This window comes from Pipistrellus hanaki (assembly GCF_964339955.1).
Source record: "Pipistrellus hanaki genome assembly, chromosome: 4".
Taxonomy (NCBI): Eukaryota; Metazoa; Chordata; class Mammalia; order Chiroptera; family Vespertilionidae; genus Pipistrellus; species Pipistrellus hanaki.
This window is the reverse complement of record NC_140506.1, coordinates 71093210-71117245: the sequence shown is the minus strand read 5'-3', so window position 1 is coordinate 71117245 and position 24036 is coordinate 71093210. Positions and strand designations below refer to the sequence as shown.

At 52.5% G+C, this 24036-nt stretch overlaps 3 protein-coding genes across 9 annotated transcripts; 2 read left to right on the top strand and 1 right to left on the bottom strand.

Moving 5' to 3' along the window:
* The first annotated feature begins 1230 nt into the window (after positions 1–1230).
* ACHE (acetylcholinesterase (Yt blood group)) lies at positions 1231–7014 on the top strand. Of its 2 annotated transcripts, none has more exons than XM_084881555.1 (6): positions 1231–1365; positions 2468–2671; positions 2985–4094; positions 4440–4924; positions 5664–5833; positions 5943–7014. In XM_084881555.1, exons 3-6 carry the CDS (start codon positions 3027–3029, stop codon positions 6074–6076), a joined length of 1857 nt encoding a protein of 618 aa, XP_084737681.1. In that variant the 5' UTR covers positions 1231–1365; positions 2468–2671; positions 2985–3026; the 3' UTR covers positions 6077–7014. The 2 variants fall into 2 exon arrangements, with proteins under 2 accessions (XP_084737681.1, XP_084737680.1); XM_084881554.1 differs by having other exon boundaries at positions 1278–1365; positions 6674–7014.
* A 436-nt stretch (positions 7015–7450) lies between these two features.
* Positions 7451–8248, top strand: UFSP1 (UFM1 specific peptidase 1). The gene has a single exon (XM_084881600.1). It carries the CDS (start codon positions 7590–7592, stop codon positions 8043–8045), a length of 456 nt encoding a protein of 151 aa, XP_084737726.1. The 5' UTR covers positions 7451–7589; the 3' UTR covers positions 8046–8248.
* Positions 8246–22756, bottom strand: SRRT (serrate, RNA effector molecule). 6 transcript variants are annotated; one of them, XM_084881518.1, is made up of 20 exons: positions 22455–22756; positions 22048–22187; positions 15406–15534; positions 15041–15187; positions 14604–14792; positions 12659–12828; positions 12360–12544; positions 12044–12142; positions 11843–11960; positions 11493–11647; positions 11060–11121; positions 10865–10943; positions 10360–10548; positions 9908–10081; positions 9669–9822; positions 9320–9513; positions 9058–9214; positions 8771–8872; positions 8532–8658; positions 8246–8439 (listed from the first exon to the last, which is right to left on the bottom strand). In XM_084881518.1, the coding sequence occupies exons 2-20, from the start codon at positions 22167–22169 to the stop codon at positions 8364–8366; spliced, it is 2628 nt and encodes an 875-aa protein (XP_084737644.1). In that variant the 5' UTR covers positions 22170–22187; positions 22455–22756; the 3' UTR covers positions 8246–8363. The 6 variants fall into 6 exon arrangements, with proteins under 6 accessions (XP_084737644.1, XP_084737647.1, XP_084737645.1 ...); XM_084881521.1 differs by having other exon boundaries at positions 8771–8860; XM_084881519.1 differs by having other exon boundaries at positions 8771–8860; positions 11493–11650; positions 22455–22755.
* Between the last annotated feature and the right edge of the window lie 1280 nt (positions 22757–24036).

The following is a 24036-nucleotide window of genomic DNA, read 5'->3' as shown; positions in this document are numbered from 1 at the left end:
CTGCGGCAGCCAATGGGAGGCTGGCCCGGTGATGTCATGCCCTTAGCCGACCCCGGGGAGGAACGTCCGAGGTCACCCGCCGGGGAGCCGGCGCAAACCCACCCCAGGGGTTCCCGAAGCTTCCACTGCGATAGAGTGCGTCCTCCCTCCTCTCCATCATGGGGGTCCCCTTCATTTCCACTGTGCGTCCCCCCTCCTCTCCTTCATGGGGGTCCCCTTCATTTCCACTTGTGCGTCCCCCCTCCTCTCCATCATGGGGGTCCCCTTCATTTCCACTTGTGATCTGATGTCCACATCTTCATTTCCACTGTGGTGCCCAAGAATGTCCCCTGTAACCTTCTCTCCACCAGGGCCGCCTGGTCCTCTGGGGGGGGGGGGCCGTCTGGTCCTCTGAGGGGGTCACATGGTCCTCTGGGGGGCCGCCTGGTCTTCTAGGGGGGGTCAATGGTCCTCTGGGGGGACCGCCTGGTCCTCTGGGGGGCCGCCTGGTCCTCTGGGGGTCACATGATCCTCTGGGGTACCGCCTGGTCCTCTGGGGGGCCGCCTGGTCCTCTGGGGGGCCGCCTGGTCCTCTGGGGGCCGCCTGGTCCTCTGGGGGCCGCCTGGTCTTCTGGGGGGCCGCCTGGTCCTCTGGGGGGTCCTCAGCCACGCTCTCACGTGCCGGGCTCGCAGGCCACCCTGCTGGGTCGTGGCCGGGATGCTGATTTACTCAGTCCCCAGCCCCAGATGGAGCTGCCACCCGCCGTGTCCGGGGTGTCCGTCTATGAGTGTCTGTCCCTGCGTTTGTCTGGCGGTCACTGCGTTTGTCTGGCGGTCACTGCGCTTGTCTGTCTGTCCCTGCGTTTGTCTGGCGGTCACTGCGTTTGTCTGGCGGTCACTGCGTTTGTCTGTCTGTCCCTGCGTTTGTCTGGCGGTCACTGCGTTTGTCTGTCTGTCCCTGCGTTTTTCTGGCGGTCACTGCGTTTGTCTGTCTGTCCCTGCGTTTGTCTGTCCCTGAGTTTGTCTGGCGGTCACTGCGTGAGGCCGTGACGGTCTCACGTCCGCCTGCGCTTTCTGTCCCCGTGGGCGTTTGCGCCACCGCCGCGGGGCTTTGGGTCGGTCTGTCGCCGCGTGTCTGTCCGTCTGTCGACGGGCGGCGGTCACCGGCGTCCGGCGGGCCGCAGGGTCTCCGTCTCCGCTCCGAGGGGGAGGAGAGGCGGCGGCCCCGGCGGCGGGGAGTGGCGGGGGCGGAGACAGTGGGCGGGGGCGCGGTGCGGGCCGGAGGGGTGTGTGCGGGGGGCCGGAGGCGGCGGCTGTCAGAGTCGGCTCAGCCTGCGCGGGGAACGTCGGCCGCCTCCCGCTCCCGGCCCGGCTCGGCCGCCTCAGGTGAGTCTCCCGGACCCTCCCCGGCCCGCGGCCCCTTCGGCGAGTGGGACCCGGGGCCTTCCCGGCGGGATCCGGGCCCCTGATCCGGACGCCCCCGGGCCTGCCCAGAGACGCCCCTCCGCCGCCGCGCCACACTCCGCCTTCTCTCGGAGCTCGCCGCCGAAGACGTACGGTCGCCGGTGCGGGAGCTGGCACCCCGCAGGGCTGGCCGCTGCCTCAGCTCCCGACTTCTCTGGGGACCCCCCGCCCCGAGCGTCCAGTACCCCGTTAGTCCTCAAGTCTGAGGCCACTGGAAGACGCCCCCTGCTTAGGGCGGAACCCAGGCCGCGCATGTTCCCGGCGCCCGGCTGCCATCCCCCACCCCCACCCCGCCGATCCCGCGACCCCGGCGCCCTTGCGAAGCGCCGGGCGAAGCCCCCTGCCTGGCCCAGGCATCCCCCTCCCACGGGGACTCCGTCTCTATTTTGGGGGAAGGGGAGGCTCAGCGGAAGCCCCGAGTTATAATTAGCCCCACTCGGGTTTCCTAGATAATCTCAACCCCACCACCACCACCACCCCCCCAGCTCAGGGCGGCGGGGGCTGGGAGAGGGGTGACCGCCGCGAGAAAGGGGGAGTTCCGACCCGGGGAATTTTGATCCCTTGGCTGGAGATGCCGGAACCACAGCAGCTGCGGCCCCAAAATAGCGCCCCCGCCCCCTGCAGCCGGGGATCTCCGGAGCTTGGAGAACACAGGCGTCCCGATTCGCCCTTCAGACTCCTCCGTAATGCCCTACACCCCTCAGACCCCCGCCCCAAGTTTTCTGCTCCTTTACTTGGGGCGGGGAGCGCCGTTATTTTACGGTCTCTACTGCCCCCCTCTGGCAGCAGTGTGCACAGCATCATCAGACCAATGAGGGACGAATCCTGGGGTCCAAGGCTGGCGAACCCGTTCGCCGAGGCTAGGCGACAGGGATGCCCAACTGATGGGCACACACGGGTACCAACACGCTGTGCCAGACCGTGGAATAGGCGGGCTTGGCGTGGCAGGGTGTGGAGTAGGCAGGATTTGGGGTGCCCCAGGACCTGGGGCTCCCACATCCTGAATGCCCAACCCACCCTCCAGGGCCCCAGCCCTGGCCAACGCAGGAGAAGCTGTGCCTTCACGCCACCGCAGCCACCGCACGCACGCACGCGCCCCCATTGGCACCTCCCATCATCGAGGGCTACACCCCTGTCCGGTGGCCTGTACGTGGACTGCAGCCTCTGGTGCGGGTGCCCACAAGGCTCACACTGGGCCCAATCCAGCCCACCCAGCTGGGGGAAGGAGGTGAGGGCGGTGGGTCCTCTGGGGGGGGGGGGGGGGGCGGGGCGGTATGCTTGGCAGATCTCATCTCAGTTCCTTCCATCTGTCTGTCTGGGTGTGAATGGGCCTGATCTCTATCCTCCTCCTGCTTCTCACTGTCTGTCTGCCTGTGTCCTTGTCTCTGCTTGTCTGTCTCCTTCCCTCCATTTCTCTCCTCCTCTTTGCCAATCTTCCCCACCCCCTCTGCAGCTTAGCGATAACCCCTGGGCAAGAGTGTTACCTAATCTCCTCCTGGCAGCCTCAGGCCTTCACCCTCTGCCTTTCTTTCTCCTAACAGCCGCCTGCCTGCCTTGGCAGCCATCTGCCTGCCTTGGCAGCCATGAGGCCCCCATGGTGTCCCCTGCATACTCTCTTCCCACCGTTCCCACTTCTCCTCCTCCTCCTCTTCCTCCTGGGAGGAGGGGCAGAGGCTGAGCACCAGGAGGATCCAGAGCTGCTGGTGATGGTGCGTGGGGGCCAGCTTCGGGGCATCCGCCTAATGGCCCCTGGGGGCCCGGTCTCTGCTTTTCTGGGCATCCCCTTCGCAGAGCCACCCGTGGGCCCCCGTCGCTTTCTGCCACCGGAGCCCAAGCAACCCTGGCCAGGGGTGCTAGATGCCACAGCCTTCCGAAGTGTCTGCTACCAATACGTGGACACCTTGTACCCTGGCTTTGTGGGCACCGAGATGTGGAACCCAAACCGTGAGCTGAGTGAGGACTGCCTCTACCTCAACGTGTGGACACCGTACCCTCGGCCTAGGACCCCCACTCCTGTCCTCGTCTGGATCTATGGGGGTGGCTTCTACAGTGGGGCCACCTCGCTGGATGTGTATGATGGCCGATTCCTGGCCCAGGCAGAGGGGACCGTGCTGGTATCCATGAACTACCGGGTGGGAGCCTTTGGCTTCCTGGCCCTACCAGGGAGCCGGGAGGCACCAGGCAATGTGGGTCTTCTGGATCAGAGGCTGGCCCTGCAATGGGTGCGGGATAATGTGGCAGTCTTCGGGGGGGACCCAATGTCAGTGACTCTGTTTGGGGAAAGTGCAGGTGCCGCCTCTGTGGGCATGCACCTGCTGTCCCCACCCAGCCGGGGCCTGTTCCACAGGGCTGTGCTGCAAAGCGGTGCACCCAACTCGCCTTGGGCTACGGTGGGCATGGGAGAGGCCCGCCGCAGGGCCACACTACTGGCTGGACTCGTGGGCTGCCCCCTAGGGGGGGCTGGTAGCAATGACACAGAGTTGGTCGCCTGCCTGCGGACACGGCCAGCTCAGGCCCTGGTAGACCACGAGTGGCATGTGCTGCCTCAGGAAAGTGTCTTCCGCTTCTCTTTTGTGCCTGTGGTAGATGGAGACTTCCTCAGGGATACCCCGGAGGCCCTCATCAACACTGGAGATTTCCACGGCCTGCAGGTGACTAGTGGCTGGAGCGGGTAGAGCTGGTTCCTCTATGCCTGTTCTCCCACCTACCTACCTACCCCCCCTACCCCTGGGGACCCAGGCATGAGGGCTCCTCAAGACCCACTTCCAAAGGCTTCTCTTCCCTGAGGGTCCAATCCCAGGGTGGCCAGTGGGACAGAGAGGAAGAAAATGTGGGTATATTTTCTCCTCTCCATCCCCCAAGCTCATACTCTCTACCTCCGTGGTGCTGGGTCTGTAACTGTCCATCTCTCTGACTCTTTGTCTATCTGTTTCTGTCTGCCTGTCTGTCTGTGTCTGCCTCCACCCCCACCCCATTCCTTCATCCTGTTCCCCTAGGTGCTGGTGGGTGTGGTGAAGGATGAGGGCTCCTATTTTCTGGTTTACGGGGCCCCAGGCTTCAGCAAAGACAACGAGTCTCTCATCAGCCGGGCCCAGTTCCTGGCCGGGGTGCGGGTCGGGGTTCCCCAGGTGAGTGACCTGGCTGCCGAGGCTGTGGTCCTGCATTATACAGACTGGCTGCACCCTGAGGACCCAGCACGCCTGAGGGAGGCCATGAGTGACATGGTGGGTGACCACAATGTCGTGTGCCCTGTGATCCATCTGGCTGGGCGACTGGCCGCCCAGGGTGCGCGGGTCTATGGCTACTTCTTCGATCATCGCGCATCCACGCTCTCCTGGCCCCCCTGGATGGGGGTGCCCCACGGCTACGAGATCGAGTTCATCTTTGGGCTCCCTCTGGATCCCTCGCTGAACTACACCATTGAGGAGAGAGCCTTTGCCCAGCGAGTGATGAAATACTGGGCCAACTTCGCCCGCACAGGGTTAGCAGTGCCAACGGGAGGACGGCCTCTGGGAGCCAGGGAGGCTGGGGGGACAAAGGGAAAGGGGGAGGAAGACAAGCAGAGGCAGAGAAGAAGGGCCAGAAAGAAAGGGGAAAGTCCACAAAGGAAATGAGACCAAGGGGGAGAGAATGACAAAGGAGGAGGGGAAAGGAAGGAGAAAGTGGGGTGGCAGATCCTGAAGAATCAAGGCAAAGGGAATAGATGGACAAGGAGAGACAGAGTTGCCATAGCAGTTAGGAGGGTGAACCGTAAAGCCGGATTTTATTATCTGGCATACACACACACACACACACACACACACACACTTACACTTTACCTATCTGAAGAAGGGGACAATAAATCCAGTGTCACATGGGTGTTATCAAAAGTAAATGTGATGTTTGTAGAGATAGGACTGAGCCTTGTTACATAGCAAGAGCTCAACAAATCAATTTTTTAAAATGAGAGAAACAAAAATCACGACGGGGCAGGAGAACTGAAGGAAATGGAGAAGAGAGACAGAAAGAGGGCAGGAGGAAGGAGAAGACTCCAGATGAGGGATACTGGAGAAGAGAAAGAAGGGTTAGGGCAGCAGTGGGAGGGAAAAGGTGGGGCTCCTCTTGGAGCTTAGAGGGCATGGGGTCTGGAAGCACCTGCCTCCTCCTCCTCACCATCTCCAACCCCCAACCTCAGGGTGGGGCAGGCTTGACTGAGGCTGAACCTTCCCTTTCTTACACAGGGACCCCAATGACCCCCGGGACCCTAAAGCCCCGCAGTGGCCACAGTACACGGGGGTAGCGCAGCAGTACGTGAGCCTAAACCTGCGGCCTCTGGAGGTGCGGCGGGGGCTGCGAGCCCAGGCCTGCGCCTTTTGGAATGGCTTCCTACCCAAACTGCTCAGCGCCACCGGTATGTAGGGCCAGTGGGCAGGGGCTGGGTGAAGGGGCAAGAAATGGGGCGTGGAGAAAGGGGAGTGGAAGCCGCCGGCGGGGTGTAACCCCTCTCTCCTCCCCACCAGCCTCGGAAGCTCCCAGCACCTGCCCAGGCCCCGCCCACGGGGAGGCTGCCCCGAGGCCCAGGCCCGGCCTCCCCCTGCCCCTCCTTCTTTTCCTCCTCCTCCTCCTCCTCCTCTCCCGGCTCCAGCGGCTGTGACCACAGCTCCTTCCCCCTCCGGCCTCTGGGGGCCCCTCTTCTAATGAGTTGTCGGACCTGGGGGAGGGCCCCACTCAGGGATCTCCGACCCAGTGCCCCTGCCCCCCTCAAACCAAAAAGCTCCAACTAGACAGGGCATGGGGAGGGTTGACCTACAATCCGTCTCAGGGACTCACACACCTTTATTGTTTAAATGGAAATGGAAAAGTTCATTTTATTTTTTTATAAAATTTATTCCTTGGAGCCCGAGACTGGTGTTGGGGGAGAGGGAAGACTCGGGGCTAGATAGCAACTCCCAGTGGGGCTATAACCGTCAACCATTTCTGTCTCTTCTCTTTTCCCATCAACCCATTGATGCTCCCTGCCTCTGACCCCTTCTGTCCCCTTGTCTTCCGGTCATTTTCTCCCCCTCTCTCTTCCCTTCCGCCAATCCTTCTCCGGCCCCACCTCTACCCTCACCCTCCCTGGTCTTTCGTGTTTCTCCCATCTACCTGATCCTCTTTCCACCATCCCACGTGCCTCTCCTTGTGTACTCCTGCACTCACAACTCCCACCCCGACCTTCTCCACATCCTCCTTGTCGGGCGCCGGGCCGCAGACACGCTGGACGAGGCGGAGCGCCAGTGGAAGGCCGAGTTCCACCGCTGGAGCTCCTACATGGTGCACTGGAAGAACCAGTTTGACCATTACAGCAAGCAGGATCGCTGCTCAGACCTGTGACCCAGGCGGGACCCCCGCGTTCCGCCGCCCTACCCGCCTTCTCTTGGTCCCCAAGTTGTACATACTATTTATCTAAGGGCTGGGATATTACAGAGGAGCCCTAGACCCACCCCAACTTTTCCCCGGAGCTTCTTGTCCTCTGCATGTCTCGGCCGAGCCCCCTACCCCGTGGTGCCTTCGCCCCTCTGGGCTGCCAATAAACTGTTACAGCCAAAGGTGTGTGCGCGACTGGGAGCGGTATGGCAGAATGCCTAACGAATTGGGCCGAGGGAATGAAGGGGTGGTCGCTGGGACACAAGGCGCCGCCCCGCAGAGAACTCGCGTCTGCGCAGTAAGAAGGGAAGGGCGGTGGGCGGAGCAGCGGTGCATTGTGGGAAGCCCACAGCCACATGGTCCGCAGGGCCTATGCTGTTTCCTGCTGCCTGGCGATATTGTCAGAACCTGTGCGCCGGTCCTGCCCGCAGCTCACTCAAGACCCAGGCCGGCCGAGAGTAAGTGCTAGATCCTGAATTCTCCTCGGAGTTCACTCCACGCCGCCAGACGCAACTAGCAACTTCTGCCCTAACTCGGTAACTCCGCTCCTGCCCACCACTCTGGAACCACTGAAGGACGTGCATCTGGGCCTTGCGCCACCTGGCCACGGCCCCGCTCGCCTAGCCATCCTCTCGGGCCACTACCTCTACTATCACTATGGCTGCGACGGCCTGGACGACCGGGGCTGGGGCTGCGGATACCGAACTCTGCAGACGCTGTGCTCGTGGCCACATGGCCGGCCCGTGGGTGTTCCCGGATTGATGGACGTGCAGGCCGCATTGGAGGACATGGGTGACAAGCCCCCTGGGTTCCGGGGCTCCAGGGACTGGATCGGCTGTGTAGAGGCCAGCCTCTGCCTAGAGTACTTCAGAGGACCCCAGGGGCGCCTCTGCCACGTTCCCCGTGGAGCTGGACTTCAGGGGGAGCTGGAGAGACTTCACTCCCACTTCGCAGGAGGCGGCGGGCCTGTAATGGTTGGGGGGGATGCGGATGCGCAGTCTAAGGCCTTGCTGGGAGTCTGTCTGGGGCCAGGCACCAAAGCTTTCGTCCTGGTATTGGACCCTCACTGCTGGGGTGCTCCAAAAAACCCCACTGAACTACAGATTGCTGGTTGGGTGGGCTGGCGAGAGGTGAGCACAACATTTGACTCCAACTCCTTCTACAACATGTGTTTGACCAGCTGTAACTCGGAAAAGCAGCTGCCTACCCAGGACTGATATCCCCAAAACAGGACTGTCTCTGGCCTCACACACTCAAGGGCAGAGGCTTAGAGACTGCAGCATCCCAGGCCCCCAGGAAGTCCCAGTAGAGCCTGGAAACTCTGGCATCAATAAAGTAGCAAGGCCCAGCTTAACCATTCCCCCAGCCAAAGTTTGGGAGGATTTGGGGAGGTATATAATAAACATTTGGTCAGGAATCACTGCGGAAGTGCTTTTATTGGCAGTAGGGCTGGACGTACAAAAAATTCTGAGAGCTGGATGGGACAAGGCAGTCACAAGTATAGATGGTACTGAGAGTGAGGGAAAGTTGATGGCTCAAAAGAAATCCACATCATCTGGAGCATCCAGGTCACGGTATTCAACAATGGCCCGTGGATCTCCACGGACCATCCTGTGAGATAAAAAAGAGGTAAAATGGGATGAGAGTTGAGGGTCCCAGTTTGAAGAGGGCCAGAAAACTTGGACATCTTATCTCATTCTCACCTGTTTCGAGGTTTCCCAGGATAACCTCCCTGGCCTCGGAAGACATCATAGTTCCCTCGGCCAGCACCATAAGGGGCATGAGGATATGGAGGCCCTCCTGTGGGGACTGCAGGGCGGACAGCACCAGCTATGAAAAAGATCAGTGTTGAGTTGAAAACCTATGCCCTCAATTATATCTTAGCTGCTTTCTCCCTACCCCTCAAAACCACCAAGCCCTTTCAAGACCTTCCTATACTTACCTCCATACCCCAAAATAGGGGGCCGGGGCTGGCCATAGGGCATCAGGCTCTGGGGAGTCTGGTGTGGGTAGGGGAGTCCTGGAGTCAGGCCTGGGGGGAGTACAACACGGACAGGGACATGAATTACTGGGGAAGGAGGTTTGGGGATAGACAGGACACAACTAGCTGTTAGGAATATGGCCAGAAAGGTAAGAAACTTTTTCAGAGGACAACAGGATAAAGAACAAGGAGTCCTTAAAGAGTCAAGGGAGAGTGAATGTGGCAGACCCTCATGGATCGTATCTTACTCTGGGCAGGACCAGGTGGCTGAGCTGGCTTGATCTCAGGCAGAGCTGGGCGCTTAGCATCAGTGAGAAAGTTGTTAAAAAATGCTACCTCCTTCTTCACTTCCTCAATTTTCTCTGAATGCTTATTGAAGATATGTTTGCGTACAAACTCAGGTCCCTGGATGAAGAAGAGAGTCAGAACTGAGCAAGCAGTTCCCTAATTCCCTAGACCCCACAATAATCACCCTTCCCTCCCACCTATCCCATAACTAATATCCCAGACCTTGAATTTCTTGCCACTGAGAGGGCATAGCCACTTATCCTTGCCCAGTTCCTGGGTGTTAGAGGTGACAAATTTTTCCACTTCCTGCTCAGGATCTTTGCGACCCATCTTCTGGGCCTCTTCCTCTGAAAGTGATTCCCGCACACTCAGCAGTGGAGTCAGCTTCTCCTCAAATGTCTTCTGCCACTCTAGAACTGTGGTTTGGGAAGAGGCAGACAGCAGGTTGGAGAAGGAAGTCAGAGCAAGGAATAAGCAAGGAGGGGATTAGAGGAGAAGGTGACAGCACTGCTCCAGAGCAGAACTAAAACAGAGGCAACTAGAGAGAAAGGGGCACCAACGGGGAGCTCACCCTCTCCATGACTGATGCGGTTGGGTGGCATAGGCCCCCGAACATGGATAATGCCACAACGGTTGGGCATTTCATCCTCATTGGGGTACTCGCATGTGTTATAATAATCCAGGGAATGCACAATGCGCAGATAGAGGAGGAGTTTGTCCAAGACCTAAGAGGAATGAGAAGCCATGAGTTCACACTCACCCTATATCACCCCAAGCCAAGCTCTCATCCCACTCTGCTCTCACTGGCACCTTGATCAGCTTCTCATCTCGTTCCACGTTGATCTCTGCTGGGTTTCCTTCCTTAGGAGGCTCCTCCGGGGGGGCCCCGCCACTACTCCCCAGCAGCTCTTCCTCCTCAGCACTTACTTCCTCAATCAGGTAGTCAGTGATATTCTTCAAGATTGGATTCTGAGAGGGCAGGCTCTGGTTAGGAGGGAGAAGGAAATCAAGTGAGGCAGAGAAAGTCCCTTACCGTAGGTAGCCTGGGAACCTAATTTGAAAGGCAAGGTGAGGCTGAAAGAATTCAAGGCTCACTTGGCCTGTTACCGCTGCCTCAGGATTTGTCTTCATGTTTGTATTTGCTCTACAAATTAGCCCACAAATAATCACTAACACCAATCTGTTCTGCTGGAAGACCAGAGATGCCCACAGATGAGGGGGTATTGGCTGCTTTTGAAAAAGTTCTATGGAGAGTCACTGACTGTTGGCAGAGGAGGTGTCCCAGGCTCAGAGGCCCAGAGCTGGGTCCTGTCGTCCAAAGTATGGATCAGCTTGGCTGCCAGCTTAATGTCATTGCGCACTATCTGCTTGTGTTGAGTAATGCCATTGATATTGCGGACGCGACGGGTCAGGTCTCTGTTCACGCCAGGACTCAGCTCACACTCCCGGAGCTGGGAAGAACAGAAAGCTTATCAACACTTCCCCAAGAAGCAGCAACTCAAAAAACTGGCCCTATTGAGAGCACCAGTGATTAGAGACTGAGTTCCCTGAGGACAGGGATCAGGTGTGTTAACCAAAACAGTCCCAGAGTCCAGCCCAGAGACAACAGCACACAATTAATGTGAAGAGACTAAATAGATGAAATAGGGGCAGAATGAAAGACTAGAGGGCAGATAGAAAGAAGCAATCAATGAACAAAACATTCGGAGGTGTGCAGCATAGGGAGCCGCACTTCTTCCTCAAAGCAGTCCTGCTCCAAGTACTCACTCGGATATTCTGCAAATTCCAACAGATCTCTTTGATGTTAACACTGCGGTCAAATGTCACCCAGCCACGACGGAAAAACCTAAACAAGAACAAAGATGTCAACATAATCCTGGAGGAAGGTGATGTTGGCCATTAACCTTCCCCCTGCACCTTTTCTTCAAAGTATCCAGGGTCACACTTCTCTCCATCCCTCACCTCCTCTCAGGCTGGGGCTCTGATAATGCCACACGCATAAAGCCCGGATATCTTTTACAAAGCTGGAAAAGCAGAGGAACAGAAACCCCTTTAGTAATTTAAGGAGTCACATCTTCCTTCAATCCCCCCCCATCCCCAGGACCCTAGGGAACTGCTTTTTGTCTTTACTCAGACAAGGGAAAAACAAGAGCTTCAGAGTAACAGCACTTAAAGGCAAATGGTTCAACCAGGACCAGCCCTAGAAAGGCATGGGCCCATGGGAAAAGAGACTCCCTATTAGAAAAATAGGGATGAATATTAGAAGCAGTGTCAGATTATCTTCTCCCCACCTAGTATACCCCCCCTTGCCTCCCAAATTCTTCCCCCACCCAACCCCAGGCAAAATATGAAGCTTGGGTGTGGTCCCTGCCCCCAATGCATTTTCCCCACTCACAGAAATGATCTCAGCCCGGGAAATGTTAGGTGCGATGTTGCGCATAAAGAGAGAGCAAGTCTTATGCAGAGGCCGGGGTTTACATTCCACCCCAGGAGCATCCTTGGGCTTCTCCCTTTCTTCTTCCTTGGGCTTCTCCTTTTCCTTGAGTGCTTCTTCTATGCAGGAAATGGTGGGAGTTAGTGAGTTTTTATTGTTGATTTTGGAGGAGATGGAGAAGCTGTCAAACTCCCATCCCACCTCCCCCAAGCCCTTTTCTCCAAAAAACCACCCTCCCATCAATTTCACCAACTTCTCACCTCCCCCACCATTCATAGGAAGGGAATGGACTAGAAGAAAATAAAACCTACCAGCCTCCTCCTTCTCCTCCTCAGCTTGGCCACTCTCTGACTCTGACTCCGACTCCGACACACTGCCTTCGTCAAAGCTGTCATCACCACTCTGCTTCCTATTCCGCTTCTTGCTACCCTGTGGGAGCCACAACAAGAAGAGATGAGCCAGACAACCAGGACCCCAGTCCTGACACTGACCACATGTAAGAGATCCTCTACCTTTTTGGCTTCTTTTTCAGAGTCTTCTTTCTTCTCTTCCTTGTCCCCATCACCCTCAGATTTCTTAGTTTTGTCATCACTACAACTGCCATTTTCAACCTACAGGTAGAGATAGTCACTGGAATGTCCATTTCCCCAACAATCTTTATCAAAGGACCCCTCCCACCCTCAACAACTGAGCCTAGAAGTTCACCTCTCCCCCACCCAATACACAGCCCTCTAGTTCTAGCTCCAGTGGACCCCAGCACAACTGAAACAGTTCCGTTCTCTTCCCCCGGCACTCACAGGCAGCACCCAGGGGCCCCAGCACTCAGACCTGTTTGCCATCTTCCTTCTTGTCTTCCTTCTCATTGGACTTGCGCTCTCCATCCACCAGGCCTGGTCCAGCCCGCCCTTCCTCTTTCTTGCTGGGCTCCCCAGGCTTTCCTGCCTGTTCCTCCTCCTCCTCCTGCTCCAGGATGCGTAGATCATTCTCTGTACCTCCTTCCATCTTAATCACAGCTACCAACAAAGGGAACAGAAATCACAATCCAACGGTCCTAGCTTTCACCCTGCTTCTATTTCCCAACCAAGATCTTGGCCACCAGACATCCACTGCCAGACCAACCCACACACCTGCATCCAGCATCTTGACAATGGCATCAGCCTTGTCTATGTCCAGGAGAAGATTATCAAACCAGCCACTCTCCATGAGGGACAGGAATACCCTTAGTCGGTTTTGCAGGGCCCCTCGGGCCTCCTGCCGACGCTTCCCCACCTCATCTGGGTGGTACTTAGACCGAAACCTACAAAGGAAGTGGGAAGGGAAGAGACAAAATAGTCACTGGAGGCCAGGGCCAGGACATGGGGAGGGGCCCACGAAAATCAGAACTTTGCCCCCATCCTCTCATACCCATAAAAGATCATAAAAGCAGAGATTGGGGAGAGGGGTATAATAAAACACCCAATACCCCCAAAGAAACCAGAGGTTATTTTCTGAGAGGATTTGGGGGAGAGCCAGAAACTAAGAGCTCTAGATTTGGGAATAGGGGCCCGGGGTTAGAGAGGCAGACCTTGCCTTAAGTCTCTGGAAGAGACTAACTTAAAAAGTGTAGTTTCCCGAAGCTTCTGAGAGGAAAGCTAAGGAAATAATAGGCCCCAAAGAACCTCCCTCTCCTTGCCAACCCCAAAGCAGAATCAGTGAGAGGACTGTTTCCACCAACTCCCTTCATCCCTAGGTGGAAGACAGGGAGAAACCTGAAATTTACCAGATAGGAAAAGCCAAAAAAGGCAGGATACCTTTATTATTCCCCCCTTGGGAAGATAAGCAGATGGTGAAGGTACAGGGAAAGACCAAAGGGAAAAACTGAAGTGCCCTTTTAACCTCGAGTACTGCCCACAGGGAGAGCAAGAAAAGAAGGGTAGAGGGTTAGGGTAGAGCATGAAAACATAAAATAAGACTCTGGGGTAAAAAACAGGAAATGAAGTATAAGAAAAAGAAGTATAAGAAAGTCCCAGATATAAAAAACAAAGGGAAAAACTGAAGATCAGACAGAGAAACCGGGGGGTGGAGGGATGGCAGGCGTGTTAGGCTGGGAGCAAGAACAGAGACAGGGAGAGAAAAGTACATGAGAGTGAGACAGAGAAAGAGGAGGACAGTGGAAGACATAACAGAACCACAGTTGAGCATAGAGGAAAGAAAAGCTGCAGGCATCACCTCCAGGATCTTTACCTTGGCCGCTTGGTCAAACAGAGCTCAAGATTTAACTAGCGCGCCCAGGGCCCATGCTGCAGGTGGGCCACCGGCTGGCTCCTGGCTGGGGTGTCCCGGCCCGGATGCCGCACCCCCGCGGGACTCCGCGGTGGGGGCCCTGTCTGACTAACTGCCTGAGCAATCACATTCAGCTAAACTGCTGCATTGTGCACAGCAGTGCCCTGTCTGTCTGCCTGGCCGGGGCAGTGCAGCTCAGCCCAGGGGCTCATGTATGGGCTGGGTATGGTGGGGGTGGAGGTGGGTTTGCTCCGAGCTCCGTCGATGAGCGGGTGTAGTTCCCAGTTCTGGCTCTTTTCAAGGAGGAGGAGCAGAAAGAGGATGAGGAGGAGGAGCAGGAAGGGGGGAAAAGATGGTTGATTAAAATTAAAACATCCACAAAAAGAAAAAAATTAAAATTCTTTTCTGTCAAATGACCCTGAGATCTTTGCTTTTCTTGTCTGGATTCACTCGTTGCTTTTAGGACACCACAGCCACACAGGGTCCCGGCGATCAGGAATGACAATGACCCAAATCCAGCAAGTGGGTAGCAGTGTGTCTGCTGCCCCAAGGGAATGGGTGGCTCTGCAGCTGCCTGGAGGTGTCCCACTGACTGAGGACAGTGGGGAAGGGAGATGGATAGGGGGCTGTGGCAGACACTGAAGTGAGGAGGAGAACCCATCAGCCAAGGCTGTTGTAATTCCCATCCCCCACCCCATCCCAGGAAGTTCTGGATTGGGGAAAATGGGAAAAGGACAGGGCTGCAAGCTCCACTGGCAGGACCAGGGGAAACATGCCAGGGAAAAGACCACAAGAAAGTGGGGCACTCACCATTCCTCGTCCTTATGAGCCAGGAAGAAATCCTGCATCTGCTGCCTCCGAAAATCCAGCTTGTAGTCATTATAGCGCTTAACTGCCTCTGTCTCATCCACAGAGTCATCCAACGATAGGAGAAACTCCTTGAAGGTTTTCATTACCGGTGGTGGCACACCCAAGTCAATCTCTGCAATGCTACCCAGCCTGGAGGGTGGGGAGATGGTCAGGAAGTCTTGGTTTTAGGGGAAAAGGTTGGAGGCTGGAGAGGTCAAGGTAGCCAGCTGCCCCCCTTCCTTTGCCCACATGGACCTCACCCCAGCACCAACTGTTACTACCCCCACAGGCACTCTGTGTATCTAACCCACTTCCTGACGCAGTCTTCAGCAACCCAAATCATTCCCCAAGCCCAACAATTCCCTTCTCCCAAGAATCCTAGAACCGCAGGTCTTTACCTGGCCTGGATAGGCAGGACATGATGCTGCATGATGTGGACATCTGGGTGGCCCCAGGGCTGAGGGGGGCCATAAGTTGGGCCCCCACCACCCCCAGCATAGGGCATCTCATAGCCACTGTGGTATGGGTCAGAGCTGTGCTCATCCCTGAGGGTGGGGGACACAAAAGTCAGACAGAGGAGAAAATCATCTCTCCGGAACATAAAGGAGGATGGGACAGAGGGAGAGACATGGAATGTGGTCTCTCACCCAAGGGTTTAAAAAGGACAAAAAAATAAAAATGGGTTTATAAGAAGTTCGAGAAAAGGAAATGACAAAGTTCTCAGCAGAAGTGAGGGAAGATAGAGAAACTGTTGCCATCTCACCAGTCTCGCCTCATGCGCTTCTGTGGGGGGCTGAGCTCATGGCGGGGAGGAGAGAAGCGTTCTCGCCGATTCCTGTCATAGTCACGATATTCACCCCGACTGCGGCGCTCCCGGCCACGGTCCCACTCTCTGGAGACAAGTAACAGTAAGACACAGTTGGATATCCCAAGGTCACACTCCTGAACAGGCCATTCCAATCCAGACTAAAGTCTGAGACACCAGACTAAAGCCAAAAATTATAAAACTACTTGCTAAACAGAAAAAGACTCTTGCCTACTTCCATCACTTCAGCTATTACCCACAAACTAATAGCTCTCAATTCTCTTTCTTCCAGCCTGGCCTTCTTCCTGAATGCCAGACCAATATCAATAATCCCCTAAAAGAGATCTGGGGGAGATTAAAGATCAACCGAAGGACTTGTATACATGCATATAAGTACAACCAATGGACACAAAACTCTGGGGAGGGAGGGTATGTACGGGAATGGGGGGTATTGATATATGTACAAAAATAATAATTTAATTAAAAAAATGTAAAAAGTAAAAAAAAAAAAGTTTTAACTTTAAAGAAAAAATAATAATCCCGGCCTAAAAGATGGCCATTGTCACCTTAAATTCAATATGTCAGAATTCAGCCTATTATTTCCATCATTATGGGACCAAACTTATTTCCCCCTCCTGTTTCCCATGCTCGGCATTATCAATATATTAGAGGCCCGATGCACAAAATTCATGCACTTGGGGGGGGGGGGGCCCCTAGCCTGGCCTGCATCCTCTTGCAGTCCAGAAGCACTTGGAGGATGTCTGACTGACAGCTTAGGCTGGCTCCCTGGGGGGTAATGGGCATAAGCCATCAGTCGGACTCCTTAGCACTGCCACAGAGGTGGGAGAGGCTCCTACCACTGCCACTGCACTCACCAGCCATGAACCAGCCTTCTGGCTAAGCAGCACAGCCCCTGTGGGAGCACACTGACCACCAAGGGGCAACTCCTGCATTTAGCGTCTGCCCTCTGGTGGTCAGTGCATGCCATAGCAACCAGTCATTCCACCATTTGGTCGACTGGCATGTTAGCCTTTTATTACATAAGATTACCATGTATCAGTTATCAAGTATCACCCTAACCATGACTTTATTGGTTTGTTAATCCTATGCCTCAAAGCCTATCAAAGCTGCCCTCTTGCTTGTCATCCCTAGGTAATTTCTCTTCTGAGTGCAGCATGGGTTCTGCTTACCTGCCTCTGGTCTCTCCCCCCTCCTCTACAGTCAGTGATCTTTCTCAAATATAAATCTAATCATGCCATATCCTTGCTTAAATGCCAGTACATAACGTTGTTTAAAACCTTGGTTCCTAGCTGTCATCCTAGACTCTCCACCAGTCATTAGTATCCCATCCCCATCACAACAAAATGTCCTTTGCTTTAGCCCAGGTTTTTCAAACTTCTTGGTCTTAGGACACCCTCACACTCTTAAAAATTATTAAATATCAAAAAAAAATTTTGCTTACATGGATTTAATCCAGGGGTCCTCAAACTTTTTAAAGTGGGGGCCAGATCACGGTCCCTCAGAGAGCTGGAGGGCCGGACTATATGAACTACTAATTCCTACTGTAACACCTCGGCTGCGCTCACTGCCCAAAAAACCTGGCGGGCCGGATCAGACTCCTCTGTGAGCCGCATGTGGCCCGCGGGCCGTAGTTTGAAGACCCCTGATTTAATCTATCAATACTGTATTCAAAATAAGAACAGAAAAATACCTATTTAATTTGAAGTTGTATATTAACATGTTATAGATTTTTATTAACAAACTAAAGGCCCGGTGCACGAGATTCATGTCCTGGGGGGAACAGGGGGTCCCTCAGCCTGGCCTGTGCCCTCTCGCAGTCCGGGACCCCTGGGCAGACATCCCACTTGCAGTCCAGAACCCCTTGCTTCTTACTACCCGTATGCAGTGGCAGTGTGCTGCGCTCGCCAGCCTTGAGCCCAGCTTTTGGCTGAGTGGCACTCCCTCTGTGGGAGTGCACTGACTACCAAGGGGCAGCCTGGTGGTCAGTGCGCATCATAGCACCTGGTCGTTCTGCAGTTCGATTTGCATATTATGCTTTTATTTTAAAGGACTAGAGGCCTGGTGCATGAAATTCATGTATTAGGGGGGTGTCCCTCAGCCAAACCTGCACCCTCTCCAATCTGGGACCCCTCGGAGGTGTCAGCAGTCGGACATCCCTCTCATAATACAGGACTCCTGGCTCCTAACCACTTGCCTGCCAACCTAATCACCCCCTAAGCACTCCCCTGCAAGCCTGATCAATGCCTAACTGCTCCCCTGCCAGCCCAATCACCCCCAATCCTCTCTGCTGCTGGCCCAGTAACCCCCAACTGCCCTCCCCTGCAGGGCTGGTTGCCCCCAATGCCTTCCCCTGCCAGCCCAATCACCCCTAACTGCCCTCCCCTGCTGGCCTGATCACCCACAACTACCTCCCCTGCTGACCATCTTGTGCAAGGGTATGAGGGTCAATTTGCGTATTACCCTTTTATTAGTATAGACGGCTATTTTACAAAAAAATATCGGTGAGAAAAGTGTCCTAGTTTTTACAATTAAAAATCTTTTCAAGGCCTGCTTTAACAGACAGCTAGATTCTCATATTTGCTTCTATATTTAATCTTTTGTGATATGTTGTTTGCTTGAAAAATATGAAGAAACCCTGCTCAGGTGGCTCAGCTAAATGGAGTATCGGCCGAAACTGGTTTGGCTCAGTGGATAGAGCATCGGCCTGCAGACTGAAAGGTCCCAGGTTCGATTCCGGTCAAGGGCATGAACCTTGGTTGCGGGCACATCCCCAGTAGGGGGTGTGCAAGAGGCAGCTGATCGATGGTTCTCTCTCATCGATGTTTCTAACTCTCTATCCCTCTCTCTTCCTCTCTGTAAAAAATCAATAAAATATATTTAAATTTAAAAAAAAAATGAAGTATCGTTCCCATATTCCAAATAGCTGTGGGTTCCATCCCGTCAGGGTATATATGGCAGGCAACTGATCCATGTTTCTCTCTTTTCCTCTCACCCTCTTTTAAAAAAAAAAATCAATAAAAACATATTTATTTTTTTTAAAAAGGGAATACTTTAATAGCCTTTTCAGATAATTGGGAATATTATTTGGTTCCACCCAAAACTTGACAAGAGGTAGTTTGTTACATTAAAATCTATTTTTCTACCTTGATCTTTAAATAGATCTTGACACATCTCCTTAGATAATATCAAAATATTAATTCATTAGTATCACTATCTCCTCAGAAAACACTTTAAATAGAGGGAAGCTGTCAAGTTCACATGGGTAGATACAAGTTTTCCAAAACTTGTTTTCACTGGAAAGTTACACTTCCTCATTGTCAACAAAAGTGACAATTTTCTTTGAAGTAACAAATTGTTTTCAATAAAATTTCTGCCAAACACCCAAATATGATAACCAATTTTGATACTCTTTTCATTCAGATTTTTAAAAATATATTTTTATTGATTTCAGAGAGGAAGGAGAGGAAGAGAGAGAGAAACATCAATGATGAGAGAGAATCATTGACCAACTGCCTCCTAAACACCCCCTAATGGGGATTAAGCCTGCAACCCATACATGTGCTCTGACCAGGAATCAAACTGGGATCTCCTGGTTCGTAGGTTGATGCTCAACCATTGAGACACACCAGCTGGGCTCATTCAGGTTCTTAAAAAACTAAAAAACAAAAACAAAAACAAGCCCTAGCCCATTTGGCTTAGCAGATAGAAATTCAGCCTGTGGACTGAAGGGTCCCAGGTTTGATCCCAGACGAGGGTACATGCCTAGGTTGTGGACTCAAGCCCTGGTTGGGGGCATGCAGGAGGCAGCGAAACAATAATTCTCATCATTGATGTTTCTCTCTCTCTCTCCCTTTCTTTTCCTCTCTGAAATAAATACCTATTTTTAAAAAAAAGAAAAAAAAGAAAAAGACCTGTTATTCAGCTCAGTTTAACCCCACAATGCTTTTCCTCAAGATGATCACTTTAGAAATATTTAAAGTGATGAATAGCAAGAACCTACAGCCAAAAATAATTTACCCAGCAAAGCTATCACTCAGAATCGAAGCCCAGATAAAAAGCTTCACTAATAAAAAAAAAAAAGCTAAAGGAGTTCATCATTGCCAAACCAGTATTATATGAATTGCTGAAGGGGGTTCTTTCGGAAGAGAAAGTAAATAAAGATAAAAACTATGAACAACAAATATGTAACTATCAACAAGTGAATCTAAAAACTAAGGGAATTTAAAAAATCTGATGAACAATATTAACTGGTGAATATAACAGAATCAGAGGTATGGAAGGGGAGTGAACTGACGATTCTCCGGGAAAAGGGGAAAGGGGGGTGTGGGAAGAGACTGAACATAAACTGTGCACCTATGGATGAGGACAATGGGGGATGGGGAAAGGGCAGAGGGTGGGGTGGGAACTTGGTGAAGGGGAGCAATGGAGTGGGGGCAGAAATGAGGAACATTTGTAATAATATGAACAATAAAGATTTATTTTTTTATGCCGAGACCGGTTTGGCTCAATGGATAGAGCGTCGACTTGGGGACTGAAGGACCCGGGTTCGATTCCGGTCAAGGGCATGTACCTTGGTTGCGGGCATATCCCCAGTGGGGGGTGTGCAAGAGGCAGCTGATCGATGACTCTCTCTCATCGATGTTTCTAGCTTTCTATCTCTCTCCCTTCCTCTCTGTACAAAATCAATAAAATATATTTAAAAAAAAAAAAAAAAAAAAAGATTTATTTTTTTTAAAAAAAAGATAACCACTTTACTCCTATATGCATACTTCCCATTTGTCATGAGTATTAAAAAATGTATATGCAAGAATCCAATTTAATAAAAGTTTAAGGACATTAAGTGAAAGTGGTCTGGTTTGTTTGTTTTTATGTTTGGTGTCACTGCCTTGATTTGTGCTAAGGCACCAGCAGTCTTACCTACCATTACTATAGCACCAGCAGTGCAAATGTCAATACAGTGAAAATGACAATACTTATTTAGTATTACAGTACTATAAAAATAGTTGTATTTAATCTCACACACACCCTAGGGTCTGTGGACAACATTTTGAGAACCACGACTCGAAAAAAACTAGAATATCTGCTCTTTTCTGCACCCATTATATCCACAATTCAAAGCTGTTCACACCACATATGTCTGGGGAATTCCCACTCATCTTCCCGTCTTGCTATAAGCATTACTTTCCTGTAGCTCTCCCCAATACACCACCTCCACCACTGTTCCTCTCCCTTAAAAGATGTTCCTTCAATGCTTGCCATTTTTCTGATGATCTCTCATACATACTCATTTGTAGCATACGCCCCAGAACATTTTGCACCCCCAAGACTGTAAGTTCCTTAAGGGCAATATAGGCCAGTATGTCTCTGCAGTTAAGCAGTGACCCAGGAACCAAGAAGATACCGGACTGGATCACCAGGAAGGGTGTGTGCAGGAGGCAGCCATAATGTTCCTCTCTCATAAATGTTCCTATCTCTCTAAAATATCAACCTTTTAAACACCGTATTTAAAATAAATAAAAAACTACATCTTATTCATCTTCAAAATCCTCTTTCTTAGAAAATACCAAAGAAAACAAAGTGTCAGAGTCTCTACAGTGAAGAGATGTCTCCATAGTGAAGATGTTCCTTCAACGGTTGCCATCTTTATGATGATATGATGATGATGATGATGACGATGATGATGGACTGAATGATTTGTTATCACAATAAGTGAGCAAAAACTTTTTTTTCTGGTAGTGTTTGCAAATGGAGCCACTGCCATCAGCTGATTAGATATTGGTGGCACCTCTTATATTAAAAAACAAATCTTCCAGTTTCTCTTCATCTTGATTGTTTTTGAAATCACATCACATGTTTCTTAATGAAAGCACCCCAACTATAATTAACTCAAGAATATCCCAGAGAGCCGAAACCGGTTTGGCTCAGTGGTAGAGCGTCGGTCTGCGGACTGAAAGGTCCCGGGTTCAATTCTGGTCAAGGGCATGTACCTTGGTTGCGGGCACATCCCCAGTAGGGGGTGTGTAAGAGGCAGCTGGTCGATGTTTCTCTCTCATTGGCGTTTCTAGCTCTCTATCTCTCTCCCTTCCTCTCTGTAAAAAATCAATAAAATATATTTAAAAAAAAAAAAAAAAAAAGGAATATCCCAGAGAGCTAATCACTCTCGAATCAGACCTAATCCCGTCACAGCCGAACTCAACCATCACTGTCCAAGGATCTTTCTGATTTTTAGGCAAGACAACCACAAGAAATTGAATCATGTTTCTGCCAGGGAACTGGTCTGACCACCTCTCCACTCAAAACAATTCCATACTACTTTGTTTGAATCAATCTTCTTTGAATTACATTTATAAATACTGCTTTTACTGCTTTTCCATACTCAAACTCTCTTAATTCTATTGCTTTGATCTTGTGGATATTTCAATAATCTTTGGCCAATAGCAAATAGGTTTAACGAACCACATGAAACAATCAAGTATGCAGGATTTCACAGTTTGCCCTTATAAAATTAGCGAGGAAATGCAATGAGGGTGGAGTGCAGCAGCAGGAGACGGGGGACAAAACTGAGGAAAAGTGTCTTACCGGTCATTCCAGTCGTCCCCTCGACGTCTCTCATCTCTTTCCCGCGAACGGTCATAGTCGCTGCGCTCTCTCCTGAACTTGTCCCTGCGTCTTCGGTCGTACTCGTCATCACTGTCACCCATGGCGCGGTCTGAGGCGGCCTGGGGCCCAGAGAGGGGTGCTCAGGGGTGTTGGACAATGACGAGATGACAAGCTCGCCCCTCTGGAGCTGCACACCCGCCTCTCCCCGCAAATGCCAGCCTTCCGCCGTCCCCCGCCATCCTATCTTCTTCCCCGGCGGGTGGACCGCCCCCACACTCCACTCCCACGCCCCCCTCCCGCCTGGCTCTCCCGCCCATCCCCATTGGGCGCCGGTCCCTCCCTCCGGCCTCAGCTCCTCAGCTCCCAGGCCCCTCCCATCCCCCCACCTGGGAGGGTCGCGACCGTTAGTCTCGCACTCCGACGTACTGGTTCTCTGGGAGACCTGCGCCCGCCCCTCGCCTCGGGCGCGCGGACAGGACCGGGGAGAGGGGGATACGGGCTCTCAGCTCCGGGGCCGAGGAGGCGCGATGAGTGTGGGGCGGTCGAAGATTGAGCGGTCGGCGCGCGCTGCTCGCGCAGCGCCTGCGTCACTCGCGGAACTGCACCTCGAACTACAAACTACTACCTGAGCGGCCCTAACTGGAACCAAACCAGAGAGGGAAAGGCAGGGTGCACAGGGGGATGATGGGAAAGTACGGGGAAACTGGGAAACCTCGCGATATTTCCGGGGCGGGATCTGCGTAAACGTAAGGAACTACGGAGGGTGGGCTGGGCCAAGCGTAGCCTGAGGAGGGCGGTAGAGTCCTTTGGACGTGGAGGAGCGCTTCCTCAGGCCGAGGTCGAAGGTCGCACTCACCCGGAAGTGTCTGGTTCTGGACCGTAGGCATTAGCCCGCCTTCAATTTGCTCTGAGTATTTCAAGACGTCGGAGTGGTTCACCACTCCCCTCGCGTGGGGCAGGGGCTTGAGGAATGCGGGTGTTCAGCGGGGTAGGGCAACCATTTTAAGCATTTCCCACCATTTTGTGCTCCCACCCGAGAACCAGCTTTTATTAGTGCCTAGTATGCGCTACCTGCAAAACCCATTATTCCCACTCTTCTTCGGCAAAGGTGCCCCTTTTGTAAGTAATACTGTCAAATCTCAGTCTCATCCCCAACTAGTACTTTCATGACAGAGTTTGTAGATTGAGATCTTGATCAACAGGCATTATCTAGCTTGCCCCAGAGTAAATGCACCGTCACCCCAGGAGTAACATCTAGTCAGTGGGTTGTTTGGTGAGTGTGAAGATTTCATAGGAAATGCTGCCTCCCTGCAGCATACTGCTGCCTTACTCCCAGCACTGAGAGGAGGGCTGTCTTTACAGCAAACTACATTAAAAAGAGTGTATACAGCCCAGCCTGCATGGCTCGGTGGTTGAGTATTGACCTATGAACCAGAAGGTCACAGTTCGATTGCCAGTTAGGGCACATGCCTGGGTTGCTGGCTTGATCCCCGGTGTAGGGTGTGCAGAAGGCAGCCAATCAATGATTCTCTCGTCATTGATATTTCTCTCTTCCTCTCTTTGAAATCAATAAAGAAAATTTTATGTGTGTGTGTGTGTGTGTGTGTGTGTGTACAATCAACCCTTGGTGTACTTTGGTATCTGCAGGGAATCGATTACAGGACCCCCAGGGTACCAAAATCTTCAGATGCTTAAGTCCCTTATACAAAATGGCATAGTGTTTGCATATAACCTGTACACATCTTCCTATATACTTTAAGTCATCTCTAGATTATGTATAATGTCTAATACAATGTAAATGCTATGTATATAGTTCTTATACTATTTAGGGAATAATGACAAGGGGGGAAAAACTCTACGTGTTCAGTACCAGATGCAACCATGGTAGCCCTAACCACATAGTACACGTTAGCTAAATGTAACTGTTTTTAAAAATATATTTTATTGCCCTAGCCGGTTTGGCTCAGT

Bases quoted from the DNA above. Each gene is read 5' to 3' on its own strand.
- UFSP1 (XM_084881600.1), top strand. From the start codon at position 7,590: ATGGACGTGCAGGCCGCATTGGAGGACATGGGTGACAAGCCCCCTGGG.
- ACHE (XM_084881555.1), top strand. From the start codon at position 3,027: ATGAGGCCCCCATGGTGTCCCCTGCATACTCTCTTCCCACCGTTCCCA. The intron at 4,925-5,663 runs GTTAGCAGTGCC...TTTCTTACACAG, and splicing joins GCCAACTTCGCCCGCACAGG to GGACCCCAATGACCCCCGGG. The intron at 5,834-5,942 runs GTATGTAGGGCC...CCTCCCCACCAG, and splicing joins CAAACTGCTCAGCGCCACCG to CCTCGGAAGCTCCCAGCACC.
- SRRT (XM_084881516.1), bottom strand. From the start codon at position 22,169: ATGGGTGACAGTGATGACGAGTACGACCGAAGACGCAGGGACAAGTTC. The intron at 11,961-12,043 runs GTAGAGGATCTC...TGGCTCCCACAG, and splicing joins CTGAAAAAGAAGCCAAAAAG to GGTAGCAAGAAGCGGAATAG. The intron at 10,082-10,359 runs GTCAGTGACTCT...CCTCCTAACCAG, and splicing joins GGACACCTCCTCTGCCAACA to AGCCTGCCCTCTCAGAATCC.